The 16,387-nt window shown below is 63.8% G+C and overlaps 1 protein-coding gene across 4 annotated transcripts in view; it reads right to left on the bottom strand.

Moving 5' to 3' along the window:
* Window positions 1–6,066: 6,066 nt before the first annotated feature.
* CEP170B (centrosomal protein 170B) overlaps window positions 6,067–16,387 on the bottom strand; it is a 28,179-nt gene continuing 17,858 nt past the window's right edge. For 3 of the 4 annotated variants that reach the window (XM_032341561.1, XM_032341558.1, XM_032341560.1), the window contains 11 exons: window positions 16,146–16,316; window positions 15,651–15,741; window positions 13,869–15,488; window positions 12,490–12,733; window positions 11,427–11,501; window positions 10,468–10,627; window positions 10,051–10,194; window positions 9,861–9,949; window positions 9,395–9,488; window positions 9,247–9,298; window positions 6,067–9,055 (listed from right to left, as the gene is read on the bottom strand). In XM_032341561.1, the coding sequence (XP_032197452.1) occupies window positions 8,820–9,055; window positions 9,247–9,298; window positions 9,395–9,488; window positions 9,861–9,949; window positions 10,051–10,194; window positions 10,468–10,627; window positions 11,427–11,501; window positions 12,490–12,733; window positions 13,869–15,488; window positions 15,651–15,741; window positions 16,146–16,316 (2,976 nt within the window). In that variant the 3' untranslated portion in view covers window positions 6,067–8,819. The remainder of the gene's footprint in view (window positions 9,056–9,246; window positions 9,299–9,394; window positions 9,489–9,860; window positions 9,950–10,050; window positions 10,195–10,467; window positions 10,628–11,426; window positions 11,502–12,489; window positions 12,734–13,868; window positions 15,489–15,650; window positions 15,742–16,145; window positions 16,317–16,387) is intronic. The other variant, XM_032341559.1, reaches the window with a different exon arrangement.

Below are 16,387 nucleotides of genomic sequence, written 5' to 3'. Positions count from 1 at the left end.
TTTGTTGTGGGGTGCCTGGGTGGCTCAGTGGATTAAAGCCTCTGCCTTTGGCTCAGGTCATGATCCCAGGGTCCTGGGATCGAGCCCCACATCGGGCTCTCTGCTCAGCGGGGAGCCTGCTTCCCCCTCTCTCTGCCTGCCTCTCTGCCTACTTGTGATCTCTGTCTATCAAAAAAAAAAACCTTAAAAAAAAGCTATGTTGTCTTATTTTTAGCTTAAAATCTGTGTGGTTTTTAAAAAAATGTCCTCTACCTTAGGTTGATGGGCCTTCTTGCATTTCAGATCTGTGTCTCGTGAGTAACAGAGCTGGAATTTAATTTTTTTAAGATTTTATTTATTTATTGGAGAGAGAGAGAGCAGGAGCAGGGGGAGGGGCAGAGGGAGAAGCAGACTCCCCGTGGCGCAGGGAGCCCGACCTGGGGCTCGATCCCAGGACCCTGAGATGACCCGAGTCCGAGGCAGACGCTCCCCGACTGAGCCTCCAGCGCCGCCAGCTCCGGCGTGTAAAGCGCCGTGCCAGCGGCCGACCTTACCCGTTCCAGCTGGGTTTCGTCTGTTGACGTTTGTTGGGATCACCGCTGCATTTCCATGGGTCATGCCGTCTGTCGTCTGCTTGGCCCACTCCTGCGGTTCTTGGGCTTCTTCTTGCTCTTCTGGTGGACTAATTTTTCTCCTGTTTTCCTGTCCCGCTCGAGCTGTGACCTCTCGGTGACGGGCCCTCCACGGCCCCCCCACGCCGCTCTTCGCGAGCGCTCTTCTGCACTTCCGAGAGCCGAGAGGGTCATTCTTCCCGCTGGCTGTGGTCCCCGTGATGGCCACGGCGCGGGTTCTGACCCACGCGCTGCCCAGGGAGACGCCCGGTGAAGGGGGCTCCGTCGCTCCCTCCTGGGATCTGGCCACGCAGCCAGGAGGGAGCTGGGGCGCCAGCTTCGCACCTGAAGGACAGGCCACTGCGAGTCTGCTCCCGCGGTAAACGCCCTTTCGTGTGTTGCTGCAGGCGGTCACGTCCCCGTGCTGTCACCGGCTCGTCTTTGGGTGTTCACCCATAAGCTCCATGAGGAGGCACAGACATCAGGAACATCTTTCCCTCTTCCTGGGGAGCGCAAGGGCCTTCGTGAACTTCACCTCTGATGATCTCCAGCGCGTGCGCCTCTCGCGTCTGTCCTGTCTTGCGATACTGTTACTATTATTACTTCAAGCCCCACACGTCGTACACCGTATCATCACTTTGTGCAGTCAGGGTGTGCGAGAATGATCTGCTCACCCTTCCTTCTCCTATTTCACAGCTGCCCGCTGCTCGCCTCCCAAAACACATCCTTTGCAAGCGGCCGGAGTAGGGGCGCTCCCGGCTGTGCGGCCTCAGCCGCCGGTTATTGCCCTTTCACGGGCGCGTCTTGGGGACACTCGGTCCTCGGGAACGTGAGAATGTCTCTAGTGTTCCTTCCCTATGGAAGGGTAGCGCTCCAGGCACAGAATTCTGGACAGACCGTTGTTTTCCCTAGAACCCAAGGTCCTTAGGGGTCTGTTATGGTGAGAACCCCATCATTCCATTCCTGTGTAAGGGATTTCTTTACTCTGTGGTTCGTTTTATTTTTATTTTTTATTTTTTTTAAGATTTTATGTATTTATTTGACAGAGAGAGATCACAAGTAGGCAGAGAGGCAGGCAGAGAGAGGGAAGGAAGCAGGCTCCCCCCTGAGCAGAGAGCCCGATGTGGGGCTCGATCCCAAGACCCCCGAAATCATGACCTGAGCGGAAGGCAGAGGCTTTACCCCACTGAGCCCCCCAGGCGCCACTGTGGCTGGTTTTAAAACATTCTCCTTGACGGAGGCGTTCTTCAGTGTTCCTGGGGTGGTTTCCTTTTTTTTTTTTTTTTTTGAAGTTTATTTACTTCAGGCATCTCTACGTCCAACGCAGGCCTCGAGCTCACGACCCCGAGATCAGGAGTCGCACGCTGTAGCGACCGAGCCCGCCGGGTGCCCCAGCAGTCTCCTTTTGGATCCTGGATGCTGTCCGGCACACAGCGCGGGAGCCCAGGTCCGGGCACTCGGCGCACACAGCAGGTGGCTTCAGACCCGCCCTGGAGGCCGGAGGGGCCGGTCCCGCCCCCCAACCCCAGGCTCTTCATTCCTTCTTTCGAGAACTTAGAAGGATGTGGTGCCAGGCTTCCGAGGCAGACTGAGGAAAGAACGAGCTGACGCCAAGTCCTGAGACCCCATAAAGGTCTCCTTTGTGATGGGCCCCTGGTGGGCCCTGCTGCTCCCACACCTTCGGGGGTGCAGTGTGATCCCTGCCACCGTGTCCCCACAGGAGAGGTCAGGCAGGACCCCCAGATGGAAAGTTTGACGGTTCACTCTCCTCAGGGTCCCTCCAGGCCAGCACGGGGCTTGGCGCAGGCTGAGCGGGCAGGGGGGCCGTAATCCACCGTGAGGCGGCGCACGAGCTCCCACACCCCCTCCCTAGCCCAACTCCCGCTTCTGCGGCCTCTAAGGGCCACTGGCCTTTGCAGCCCCGCTAAGGGCTCGCTCCGCCCCTGAATAGGAGGAACTTGCTTCCCGCGACGGCCTGGGGGTTCCGTGCATTTACCTCTGGGGTGTCAGCCCCCCTTTCCTGGGGGATGCACCCCAGCGACGGTCGTGGGCACTGAGACCACACTCCGTGGGTCCCGAGACTTGCCGCCCATGGGCTGGTTTCCTCCCCGCCGGCTCGCGGTTCTGCTCCTCCGAGCTCCGCTGACACCTTTCCGGACCCCTGCGTCCCCACCCGCAGAGCGAACGCGTCCGGCTTCCCAGCCCGAGACCGCCTCTCTCTCCCTCACTCTGAAAGGACAGTTTAGCTGGGTGACAACTGTCTTCCTGTCCCCGAAGGCCCCGATCCAACCTCGGTGCAGCGCTCCCAGGAGGAAGGGGCGTCCGTCCCCGGGCTGTCCCTCTGAGGCCACTTCTCTCACCGGCCGGTTGGCTCTGGAGGTTTTCTCTCTGACTGGGGTCTTCTGGGTTTCAGCGGGGCATGTCGCGGTGAGACTGGTTCTCACCTTGGGGCTTGGAGCTCTCAAACCGCAGGAGTTATGCCTGTGATCATTTCTAGAACATTCTCAGCCCTTCTCTCCGAGGCCGCGGCCTCTGCCTCTTTCCCATGTCCTCCCCTCGCGGAACGCGGGCGGCGCGTGCGGTGAGCCTCCACACCCGCGCCCCGCGCCTCCGACTCCCCCCCCCCCCCCCCCCCCCCCCGGCTGCCGTCTGCGCCTCAGCCTTGCCGCCGCAGGAGCGACTCGGCTCGGCTAACCCGCTGCTCAGCATCGTCTGAGGTTTCCGCTCCTGCCGCAGGTTTTCCTCCCACCCAGAGCCTGGGGAAAAGATGAGCTTCCCTGCTCGCTCCCCGGGGACCCCGGGGAGGGCTCTCTTCCCCCTTCCCTGTGCGTCAGCCTTGAGGACGCTCGGCTCTGAGCACGGTTCTTAATTCCACCCCTGCTCTTGCTGGACACGAGTCCTGTGTCCCGAGTGCGTGTGGACAGAAATCTCAAGAGCTCGGCCATGAGGGGCATTTCTGGGCCCGTAGCTGTCCCCAGAGGGACTTGAATGCGGCCCCTTGGCCATTCCAGCTTCCAGGTCCCCACGTGACGCCCGGTGCATGGGGACTGCCCTTTCTACCTCAAATAATCTCACCTCCGCGCGGTTTCAGCACGACTCGGGCTAACAATTCCCGATGCCCCCGCGGGCAGAGAGGAGGCGGAGCGCGAGAGGCTGAGAGGCAGGGCATGTTCTGGGAGCCCCACGGAGCCGGCACGGGAACCCTGCGACTCCGCCGGGGTCTCCCGGACTCGGGGGCCGCCTTCCCTCGTGAGGCGCTGACAGATGTCCTGCGCAGGGACAAGAGGCTGAGGGCACAGCCCTGAGCTTGAGAAGCTGAACAGAGCTCAATGCTATTATGGTTCTGGGGACTCAAACGTGAGTCCGGGCTCTGCTTCCATGGAGGACAGGGTGCTGGCAGCTGTGACCCACAGGTGGGGCTCCTGCTGAGCCCCGGAGAGCAGAGCCCCAGGAGGACGGGCGGACAGGAGCTAAGAGGTGGAGCACGCCTCGTCACATCTGAAGTTTCGCCCCTGACTGCACGGGACCAGTCCCTGCTCAGCAGTGACCCTCTCCGAGCGACAGCGTCCTCTAGGGGGTCCCTCTTCACCCCATTCACAGCGTTTATCACTTCAAGTCAAGGGTCACCTAACATCCAACCACGGAACAAGCGCAGAGGCCGGGGTCAGAGCTCCTGCATGAGGTCGATGGAGACTTCCACTTAGAGAAATACAATATAGTGTTGTTAAATTGAAGGAGTTCTAGAACTAAAAATAAAATAACCGAAGTAAGGAGTCAACTGGACAGAACTGAAGGGCATCTAGGCTGCTGTAGGGTCTGCAGAGAGTAAAAGGTAGAAAACACGGACCACGGTGCGAGAGACGCACAGGGCACACGTGAAGGTCTGACGCACACATGAAGGGAATCCCAGCAAAGTTGGGGACGGGGCAGACTGTGTCTGAAGAGAAAATGGATGAGGTGTTCCCCAAACCGGGGAAAGCCGGACAGACAGACACTCGGGAAGAAGCGCCACAAACGTCAACACAGACGAGCGCGAAGATGCCCGTCGTTGTAGGAAAACCACAGAAAAACTACAAACAAAGAGAAAGTCTAAAAGGACACCATTTAGAAAGTCTACAGTAATACGCTTGACTTCTCCACATAAGCAGTGAAATCCAGAAGACAATGGACAACATGTTCGCATGCCCCAAAACATTACTGGCGACTTAGAATGCTCTATCAGTACGATCAGTACGACAAGGGAAAGGAAAAGGCAAAGCATTTCCAAACACGCCTGCTCAAGAGGGGAGAGATTTTATCACAGTAAACCAACACCAGAAACACACTCCAAGACGGTCTGTTGGCAAATGGTCCCACGTGGGAACACGGTCGTGCAGGAGTGGGGGGGGGGCAGCAGAGACAAACACGGCAATACCTTTAGGCCATGTCGACTGTAGAAATTAATAAAATAGTTCACTGTAGGGTTTATGGTATTTGCAGAGTTAAAATGCCTGATCATGGGAGCACAAAGGTGGGAGAAGCAGACAGATTTAAAGTGTTGGAAGGTCTTTACAGGGACCAAGAAGTGGTAAAACTGCAAACTTACATCAGGCCCTAATAAGTGAAAAATAAATTTTATCATTGAATTTTATAATTGTGAACTGTTTTATAATTGCCAGGAAGTAGTAAAATGAATTTCATTAGACCATAATAAGTAAAGGATGAATTTTATAGTTGTTGGAGTACCCACTAAGAGTACAAGGAGGAGCGCCTGGGGGGCTCAGCGGGTGAAGCCTCTGCCTTCGGCTCAGGTCATGATCTCAGGGTCCTGGGATCGAGCCCCGCATCGGGCTCTCTGCTTAGCAGGGAGCCACCTTCCCCCTCTCTCTGCCTGCTTCTCTGCCTACTTGTGTTCTCTGTCAAGTAAATAAATAAAATCTTAAAAAAAAAAAAAGACTTCATGATGACGAAAGGCCCATCAGGAATACAGTTCTAAACTTTACGCACCTAATAATACAACTTCAAAATACATAAGGAAAAACCGATGGCACTGAAGGGAAAAACAGACCCATAATCAGTGCGGACTAATGCGGCCTTGCAGCAGCTGTAGAGCAAGCAGACATAACATTAATGGATATATTTGAAGATCTGAACACAATAAAGCTGATCAAATTGGCAAAAGATAATCTCTCTAAAAAAATGGAAGTATGTATTACTTTCAAGGGCACATGAAGCATTTGTTACAACTGTCCCTATTCTGGGTGAAAAAGCATACTCTATACCTTTCCAAAAATTGAAATGATTTAAGGTATGTATTCTGACCGCAGTGGGAATAAGCTAGAATAAGTAGGAATGTTCAAGAATAACTAGGAAATATTCAAATGTTTGGTAATTTAGCAACACGCATCCAAATAATGCATGGGCCAAGGAAGGAATCCTAATGAACACAACAACTTTTTTTCACCTGAATAATAATGAAAACACAATGTATCAAACGTCACGAGATCAGCTGAAGTTACATTTAGGAAGCAATTTGTAGCCTTAAATCCATGGATCAGAAAATAAGGAAAGCTGAAAATCAATCTCACAGAGTACGGAAAGGAAGAACGAAATACTGAAACAGGGAAGGGGGAAACGAACAAAGATGAGGGCGAGGACGGTTAATGAAGCAGCGAACAAACGTGTCACGGAGAAAACCGACCAAACCAAACAGCCGGCTCCATGCGGAGGAACGAGATTGTAGACCCCGCACAGCCGGCGCACAGAGGACGGTGTGAATCGCCCTGTTTAGGCGGAAAATGAGAGCCCAGAAACAGGTCTCACGGACACTTTTACAAAAGCAAAGGAACATTATGAAGAATTTTATGTTAATACATTCATTTTCCATTCCTGGTTACTGTGTTGAATTCTTAGTGCAGCATAACGTCCACATGTTGGGGGGTGCAGATTTTCGGGTGTACACAGCGGAGGCGGGGAACAGCTGGCGTGGGGAACAGAGCCGAGGTGGGGCCCCGAGGAGATACTAGGGCCTCCTGGGCGTGCTCGAGGGACCCGGAGGGCAGGTCCTGTGGCGGCCAGCCTCCTGGGCGGACAGCAGGCTGCACACTCTCCTCAGCCCGTCCGGCTCCTGTGGGCCCTCCTTGCAGCCGGGGTTGGGGGTGTCTGAAGACCCGGGGACGTCATCACAGCCCTGGGGTCAGGTCAGAGACGCTCCGAAGCCACAGAAAGCGTGAGGGAATCGGAAGGAGCTGCGGCTGGGCACCCGGAGCCGGGACCGCTGCGCGTCCACAGCACGGCCTGAGGGCGGTTCTGGTCACCCTTGAACAGCTCGAAGGAAGCAATTTCTTTCTTGGGGGAGAAACGTGTGAAATTTCCCGGCCGCGTCCTCGCCTGCGCCGCCCCCTGGCGGCTGGGTCCGGGCATCGCAGCATCCCCCGACCGCGGGGAAGGGGAGTTCCCAGCCAGGGAGGGGAGACCCCACCCCAGACCCCCGCAGCGGCGAACCCAGGCCAAGGCAGCAGACGCCAGGATCTTCGCCATGTGACAGAATGATTTATTAGAACAAACCCCATGACAACTCATATAAAATAACCGTTTCCTGAAAGACATCCATGAGACCACCCAAGGACAGACAGACAGAAGTACCTCCAAGAAGCCAGACAGGTAAGTTACCAATCCCAAGGGGAAGCTGGATGGGGGAGGGACGGAAGTGGGTGAATAAGAAGCGGCGGCGATGGCAGAGCGTGGGTGTGGATGGGACGGCCACCGCGCTTCCGGGGGACAGGCTGCGGGCAACCGCGCGGCATGCAGGGGCGGGAGGGGGCCCGGCGCCGCCTCCCTGTGGACACAGCAGGCTCAGGGGCGGGGTCCTGGCAGGGAGCCCACCACTCACACTCGCACACACTCACACACACGGACACGTGGGGGCGGGGGCCCAGGACCCATGCACGCGACTGCACGTCGGCTACACGTAAACAGAGACAACGCGTCGCCCATGGCGGCCGGGCTCACAACCGCCCGCCGGGCCCCTTCCTGCAGTCGCCACTCACATAGGGGCCGGGCTGGTGCGCAGCCACCCGTGCCCCCACCTGCCACCACCCATGGGCTCTTTGGCTTTAGAGGCTCCAGAAACACCCCCTGCCCCGGGGGCGGCGCACACTCTGCCCACCCGTGTTCCCAGCTGGAAGAATCCTGAGAAGGCAAGACTGTCCCTGGGGGCTCTCCGTGTCCCCCAGCCCCCACGGGACCAGGAGCACAGCAGCCTGCAGGGCCTGGAGCTGGCTGCAGACACCCCAGAAATGCCCACAGCATCAGGGAGGACAGGGGTGAGGGCTGGGGGAGGGGTACAGCCCAGGAAGCTTCCGGAAGCCTGGCTTCCCGCAGCCTCGGGCTAGGGCTCCCCTCCCGACCCCCAGCCCCAGCCTCGGACTGCAGGAAGCCAAGTGCAGGAGCCCAGCCTCCGTGGCCGGGAAGGGTGGCCCCGCCACGTGCGCGCGCACCTGGGCTCGCCGGGAGAGTGGGCGCGCGTGTCCAGCATGTGTGCCCGTATGCCCAGCCTGCGCGGCCGCAGCCTGTACACTTGTGGGTTTGGCAGTTGCATTGGCACCAAAGGCTCGAAGCAGTGGGGTTCCCACCCCAGACAACTCCACAGGCCACCCGACCCCGGGGCCGCGGGAGCCACCGGCTCCATGGCAGAGCGGGCTGCAGGGCCAGCCGGGAGCACCCTGCCCTCGAGTCCCGGGGCTCCAGCAGCCCCTCCCGGCTCCGTGTTTGGCACTGAATGATACCCACCCCTGGTCCAGCCCCTCCTTGGCCTGGGCCCGGCCAGCCCACAGGGACGGGACTGCTGAGCCCACAGAGCCCGTAGCAGAACAGCCGCCCCCAGCGCACGGGCGGGATGATGGCCTTCCAGGCCCGGGGCTGCCGTACTGGCCCAGACCACTCTTCCCTTAACAGCTAAAGACAAAAATAACAGGAGTAGAGAGGAGACAGGGTACACACCTGTGACGCCCGCCCTCGGGATGGCCGCAGCAGGAGCTGGGCCAGAGGGTCTGCGGGGGCAGCCGCAGGGGCTGGACTGTCCAGCTGGGGCGCTGGCTGGGAGCTAGGGAGGGGGTCTGGGCACAGAGGCACCTGCCCACAGGGTTATGGCACATGTGGGGGTCTGCGGTGAACCATCCGCAGCCGGGAAGGGCCGTGGAGGCAGACAAGGGGCGCCGGCAGCGCTGGACCCAGGCACGTGGAGGCCGCCTAGAGCAGGAACCTCTCTGCGTCCGGCAGGAAGTCGGGGAGGAGGGCAGGGTCCGGGAGGCCTGGGGAGCCGCAGTTCACCCGCTGTGGGAAGCTCCTCAGACACAGGGCCAAGGGGGGCGAGCCTGGGCTCTGGGCGGCCGGCCGGCCTTTCCCGAGCTGGGCGGAGCCCGCGGGGCTCCGGTTCCCGGTCAGCAGGTCTAGGTTCCCACTGGGGTCCACGATGGCATTGATGACTGTGGGGCAGGCAGGGAGGGTCAGGCCAGCTGGCGGGTCCTGCCCTGCCTCCCGGGCCTCCCTCTGCCTGCGCCAGGGGTGGCAGCGCTGGGGGTCACCCACCCCGCAGCCGGCCCCCCCACCCAGGCTCCCCCTGACCCAGGCTCCCCCTTCCAGCCCCCCAGCCCCCACCCCGCCGCAGCCCACCCACCTTGCAGCTGCTTCTGCACGCGCCTCAGTTCCTTCAGGATGGAGCTGATCTCCTGGAAGCGGGCGGGAGGGGGCACATGGGGCAGAACCGCCGAGCGGGTGAGTCCCCGCGCCCTGCGCCGCGGGGCTGGGGGGCGGCTGGCGCTCACCTTGTTGGACGTCTTCAGGAGCGGCACCTCGTTCTCCGCGTTGATCCTGGCCTCCAGCTCCTCCCAGGCCCGCCCCGTGTTCTGAAAGAGGATCCTGCCGCCGGGGGAGTGGGCAGAGGCCCAGATGACGGGGCCCAGACCCGCGCGCCCGGACCTGCTCCCACCACCCCCGGCCTGTCCCCAAGCGGGAACGCAGGCCCAGAGCAGGAACGGGGCTGGCTGGACCCAGAGTCCTGGCCTCCGGCCTGACGCAGGGAGGGCTGGGCTGGGGGCTGTGGTCGTCCTGGAAGCCCTAGTTCCCGAAGCTGGGGAGGCATGTGCACCCGTGTACCCCCAGGGCAGTGCGCCCCTCTCTGCCCCGCAGGTCCTGGCTGATGTGCACGTGTTCATGTTGGTGTCTGAGGGGGTATGGGGGGGTCTGGGGGCAGCTCCCACTGGCCCACGGAGCTCGTGGGGCCCTACGCACTTCATCTTCTCGGCGAGGTGCTCCGTGTTCTCCCGGATGGCGTGGGACAGCTGCGACACGGGGTTCAGCATCAGGTTGTCGAAGATCACCTGCGAGGACCAGGGCTCAGCGCGCTGCCCTGGGCCCTCCTGAAGGCCCCGCCCTGGGCACACCCCGACGGCCGACCAGCTTGGGGGGGGAGGGCGCCTGCCTCCTCACGGCTCCGAGGCCGCGTCTTGCTGGCGAGCGAGTCCCCACAGCGGTCGTTCATGTTCTGGTCCAAGTCTCGGGAGCTCAGGGAGCCAGGGGGCACCTTCTGGAAGTTGAGGCCGGCCTCGGGGATGCGCTGCACCAGCTGTGGACGAGGCAGGAGCCGTCAGTCCTCCTTGGCACCCGCCGGCCTCCACACAGGAGGCTCCCGCTCGCAGGGGCCGACCGCACCTCTCCTGCTCCCACGACAGGGGGACGGAGCGGACCCCACGTGCAGCCCACTGGGGGCCCCGGGACCCCCCAACCCCTAAGGAGGGTGGTCCCAGACTTCGAGCTTCAGGCCAGCCGTGTGGGAGAGCTCCCGGCTGAGATGCGCATGGGGCCGGGGCGGGGGCAGGGGCGGTGGTGGGGGGCGTACCTCCTCACGGGCGGAGATGGTTGAAGCAGGGGTGCTGGGCACGTTGCTGAGGGAGGGGCTGCGTGCGGGCCCCGGGGAGCCCAGCGAGTCGCCGTCCCCAGCCACATCGTGGATCTCCCGCGCCAGGATGGCCACGTCCTTCACTAGCGTCTGGCTCAGCCTACAGCCCGCAGGAGAGAAGGCAGGTCCTGCGGGGTCCTCCTGGCCAGGTACCAGCGCTGGGGAGGTTGGGGAGCGGCAGCCTGACAGAACCTCCCCGGGCCAACCTCTCCTCTCCAGCGGAGGCAGGGGTCCCTCTCAAGAGGCAAGTGCTCCGTGAGGGGCAGCGGCCAAGGTGTGTGGCCCCCAGCCTGGCCCAAACTGTGCCTGACCAGCCACCAGCAATGCCCAATGGACAGGGCCCCGTGGGAGGCTCAAGTGTCTGAGGGCCCAAGAGGGGGGCCAGGGCTGGGGCTGGGGCTGGGCAGGAAGGGGGAGGGGGGCACTCTCAGGCCCCAGGGCAGGCCACACCTTCCCGTCACTACCAGGGGACAGGTGGGGCCACCCAGGCCCTACTCGACAGGCACGGACACTTGAGGCAGGGAAGGGGTCACAGACAAGGGTCAGAATCAGGCAAAGGGTGACACGGGCAGGCAGACAGAGACCAGGAGCCTCCACACAGGGGCGGGAGGGAGGCCAAGGGAGGCCAGCGGCAGCCGGCCCCAGCCCGGCCCAGCCCGGCCCAGCCCGGCCCCAGCCCGGCCCTGCTCAAGCTCCCGGGCAGGCTCTGCGTGCTTCCCCACCAGGCCCTCAGGCCACCTGGAAAGGGACAGAGGCCAGCAGGGACCAGAAGCACATTCTACCCCAAACTGCCCAGGACATCCCCAGACTGAGCCCTGTCCTCGGAGCACAGCAGGTCCCTCCACCAGCCTGTCCTGTGCACTGCAGCCCCCGGCCCAGGCTGGGCGTACAGGAGTCACCTGTCAGTGTCCATGCCGCTCCTTTCACTGGCGGGCACACGAGCAACAGCCCCAAGGTTCCCGGCACACCAGTGCCTGCAGGCGCCCAGGCGACGGGGCCTTCAAGACCTACCAAGGCCCAGGCATCCCCCCTCAGCTGTCCCAGCACTGCCCAGGGCACCTCCTAGCCGGCTCTCGGGGCCTGTCCGCTCCCAATGCCACCTGCCCCTCGCCGGGCATAACCGCCTGAACTCAGAAATGCTTTGCGCGGCTGGGGAAAACTACCCCGGCCGGCCCCTACCTCCCAGCAAGGCTGACCTAGACCCCCTCAAGATGGGGGTCCCCCAACTGGTTCCCACCCTGCCTACACCAAGAAAATACAGAAGGACATCCCTCAGACTCATGGACGCCCAACGGACGTGTGCCCCTGACTTAGCACTGACCCCCACGTCTCTCTGGAGCCCCCAGCACATTGGGATGCCCCAGCCTGCCCCCTCCGGACCGCCCCTCGTCAGCCCCGGGAACCGTCCCCCACATCCAGGTAGCTCTGTCCCCGGCCCTCTTCACGCCCTACAGGTCCTCTCCATTCAACCTGCAGCCGCCATGGCCACTGTCACCATCGCGGTGCCTGTCCCCACGGACCATTCTCCCAAGGACTACCTGCCCCCGCTCACCTGTCTGAAGGGCACAAGTTCAGCCTCCTCAGCACCAAACACGGGCCACGCACTCGGCCCTGGACCCCTCCTGCCCCTGCACGAGCCCCAAAGGACCCAGCCACCAAAGCACCGACCGCCCTCGGCAGAAGACCCCTTCCCGGTCCCACCACCTGTGCGTCAGCCTCCCCGGTCTGGAGGCGACCCCGGGGACCACAACACAGAAGCTCCTCTTTAACGCACACCGTGGAGCCCTTCCTCCTCCCGGACACCCCCCAGCCTCCCGGGCAGATCTGCAGCCCCCCACGCCCCCCTCCGTCCCCCACACCTCCTCCGAGCGGCACGTGCTGAGCACCCTCGAGAAAAGAGCCTCCAGCCCAACGCCTGCCCTGGGGTGCCCCCAGGCCTCCTGCCGAGCCGGAGCCACTCACCTGGCGATCTCCGCGATCTCCGCGGTCTGCACGATGAAGCCGTACGGGTCTGGGTCTTCTTCCTCGTCATCCGTGTCCCGGAGGCCGGGGGCCCGGGGGCGCGTGCGGCTGGAGCCGCCAGCCCGCGGGGTCTGCGTGGCTGTTGAGGCGAGGGAGCGTGCGTGCTTAGGGGAGCCGTGGTGGGAGCCGTACTCCTCCTCGGACGTGGACGTGCAATCTGAGCCCTGCTGCCGGCGACGCGTGCCTCAGGGGCGCGGATGGTTTCCAGAAGCAAGAACAGAACAGAGCCGCGCTCAGCACCCTGCCGCAGCCCCGGGGTCCTTCCAGACGGCCCCGCGCCGCAGGGCAGGCCACGCTGATGCCGCCCCCTCACCCCCGGCCCAGAGGCCCGGCCGCTGAAGCACCAGCAGCTACAGAGCCGCACCACTGCAAGGCCATCACCAGCCCAGACGCATGGGCGCGGCGGGGAGAGGGACAGGGAGGGATCGGGAGGCCACGGAGGAGAGGCAGGGACAGAAGAAAGAGGAGGGACGGGCAGAGACCGGCAGGGACGGAGAGGGACCAGCGCAGGAGGGACACGGGCAAGACAGGCAGGCAGGGGCAGCCTGACATCCCCACAGCCCGTGGCAGAGGCCGCGTCCCAGGGGGACGGTCTGTGCCCACCAGATGGGAACTGTTGGCCTTGGTGCCAAGGCACGGAAACCACAGACACCCCCGGTCAGGGCCGACCTCCCCATGCGGATCAGCCCCAGGGTGGGGTCGGACCTCAGAGGGCGGCTGAGCTCGCAGCCCCTCCCTTGCCCGCCTGGTCTTCTGGGACCCGCTCCTCGCCCGCCCTGCTCTGGGGCCCCCGTGGCGGCGGCAGCAAACACGCAGCCAGAGCAGCAGCGGGACAGGCTCACAGGGGGCAGCGGTCCTCGTCCTCCCCCGCCGCCCCACCCCTTCCCTTTCTCCGGTCCCCCCAGCGTGCCCAGTGCCCTCAGCCACCCCACTGGGGGACAAGCACCCACGACCCCAGCACCATCTGTCCACACCTCGCGTGGGCGCAGACCACAGGCCACCCGGGGCCCGGGTGTGTGGGAGACTGCGCGGCCCTCCCCCAGTGCCTGCTCCCCAGGGGACGGCACCAGGGCACAGCGGGCAGCCCCAGAGGCCCCCTGCGGGAGTCAGCAGGAGCCCCTCCCCGGGCTCAGCGGAGCACGCGACACGCGCACTCAGGACACTCGGGTGCGTCTGTGGAGCCAGGCCTGCTTGGGAACGGGGGCTCTTCTAGGCTGGAACTGGGGTCCCCCAGCACTGAGCGGGGCTGACCCAGGATGTGGCAGACCCCTCCCCCGGGCTTGCAGGGCGCAGGGCCCCTCGCCTGTTCCCGGACTCACTGGGTGAGGAGTATCGGGCGCTGCCTGGGCGGGCCCTGCTGAAGGGCTGGCGGGGGGCCACGGCGGTACCAGCAGACTTCCTGGTGGCGGCAGTGCGAGCCTCGGCCATGACGGGTTTGCGGCTGGAGCAGTACAACTCGACACTGCGGCCCGAGAAGCCGGCGCGGGCAGGGGCCGCCTCGGAGTCGCTGGGCCCCGTGAAGGAGCCCGCCCGCTTTCGGGGCATGGCCAAGATATCCAGGCGTGACAGCTTCTTGGCTTGCTCGGGCGCTGGCCGCCCTGCCGGCTCAGGGTTGGCCGGGGGCCCCCGCTCACCATCAGCAGCCTCTGTGTCTGAGGTGTCCCCCAGCCGGGCCCGCCTCAGCCGGGAGGCCCGCGTGGGCCGCGGCGTAGACAGGCTGTTGGAGCGGGTCAGCACCTGCTGTACCTTCTGGGCAGAGCCACGGGCCTGCTCCTCCCGGGGAGCCGGGGCTGGTGCTGGTGGTGCCGGTTTCCGGCGAGGCCCTGGCCGCCCCACCCCAGCGGCCACAGGGCTCTCGTGGTCAGAGGTGACCGTGTCTGTGCCGGGCGGGTGGGCCAGGCCAGAGCCTTGGTCTTCGTCAGGCCAGTCCGAGGACCCCCGGGGCCCAGTGCCGCGCCGCGTGGCCAGGCGCCTCCCTGGCTCTGCCCGGCCTGTGTCTGTGGGGCCCAGGGCACGACGGTGCTTTTCTGAGAGCATCTCTCGGCCGCAGTTCAGGGGGATGCCTGCTGGGTCCTGCGCTGCTGCTGGGGACGGCGGCTTCTCCTTCTGCGGCCCCGCGGGCTTGGGGCTGGTCGGGCTGGGCCCGTTCTTGCCACTGAGCAGGCTGACCGTGCTTGCCGTGTCCACGTCAGAGTCCCCGGACAGGGAATCCTCCTGCGGCCCAGGGACGCTGCCCATCGGGCCCTCTGCCTCCTCCATGGGCTTGGAGAGCAGCCGGGCCTCCAGCGCTGCCAGGGCTGTCTCTGTCTCCTTCAGGATCAGGCGGGTGTCCTGGGGGTGGAGGTCCATGCGGGAGGCCCGGGTGGCAGCCAGGTCCTTCAGGAGGGGGTGGCTGGAGACGTGTGGAAGCTGGCCGGGCGCGGGGGTGCCGCCGGCCGGCTCCTTGCTGAAGCTCTCCTGCCGCACCAAGGCTGGGGCAGGGCTCTCAGGCTCCGGGGACCGCTCTGTGTGCCGCCGGAGGACCGCCCGCCCTGGGCCCTCCACCGCCCCTGCAGCCACAGAGGGCTGCCTGGGGAAGGCTGGTTCTGCATTCTGGTCCCCAATGAAGAAAGAGGTGGCGGCTGGCTCTCCGGGGGCCCTTGGCGAGCGCCGGCCCTTTGTCCACGCTACTCCCTCCTGGGGGCCTGCACCCAACTCAGAGCCCCGCCCACCGTCTGACCCACTGGCGTCACTGAGGCTGTCGGGCTCCAAGTCCTCCTGGCCCAAGAGGCAGCCGGGCTGCTCACTGGCCGATTCCGGAGGCCCAGGGCCGCTCCTCCCGGTGGCCTCAAGACGCCCAGGGCTATCTGCGCGGTCACTGGGCAGCTGTGGCAGTCGCCGTCGCTGGCGCACAGGCGGGGCCCCCTCCGGCTCCCCAGCTCTGCGCCCAGGACTCTCCTCTGTGAAGACAAGGGCAGCCTGGTTGGAGCGGCCACGGTCTGCGGGCCCCTGGTGTGTGCCGGAAGCCTGACCCTCCTCCAGACTCGGCTGGCACGCGCTCACGGCTGCCAGTCCAGCAGGAAGCCCGGGCCCATGCCCTCCCCGGGGGCCGGACCACTCACCTGTCTGCCCTGGGTCCGAGTAGCTGTCAGCCAGGCTGGCCCAGCGGGACACCCACTTCTGACCCCCGGGGGAGCCGGGCCCCGCGAGGCCCTGCAGGGCAGAGGGCGAGCGAGCGTCAGCAGCAGCAGAGCCCCACGGACCCCTCACCCTAACACCTGGCCCCGAACTCGCTGTCTCCAGACCGGAGACACCTCGCCCCAAAGAAACAGCCAGGAAACCACCTGCCTACTTCCGAGCTTACAGACCTCCACGCAACTGCACACCCCGAGGTCAGCAGCTGTGGCTCACACCGGCCCTTGCGTGGGCACACGGGGCCCAGCCTGACTTGGGACCTCACGGCTTGCCCTTGAACCTCCACCTAGGGGCCCCCGCCCGCCTGTCAGGTGGGCATGCCCCTCTGGAATCCTGTGCAGGCAGGACCCTAACCTTCGAGCTCACAGGGGACCAGATGACGGGGCCCAGGCCCTCCCCAGAGCAGCGTGCCTCCCAGGTACCTGTAGCTCCCCGTGGGGGGCTGTGCCCACCGGCCGAGAGGCAAACTCCTGCAGGAGGGCCACTCGCTGGGCGACCCCATCACCAGCCTCGTCTCTGTCCCCTCTGATGACCGGACGGAAGGCCACCGAGGACACCCTGGAAAGCTCAGGAGACTCCAGTACCCCAAAGACCTGCGAGGAGGGAGGACCAGCCCTGAGGTCAGAGCCAGCCCGGCCCCCCCCAGCCCAGCCCCCAGCCCCCG

This window comes from Mustela erminea, chromosome 5 (genome assembly GCF_009829155.1).
Source record: "Mustela erminea isolate mMusErm1 chromosome 5, mMusErm1.Pri, whole genome shotgun sequence".
Taxonomy (NCBI): Eukaryota; Metazoa; Chordata; class Mammalia; order Carnivora; family Mustelidae; genus Mustela; species Mustela erminea.
This window is presented reverse-complemented; position numbering and strand designations above follow the sequence as displayed.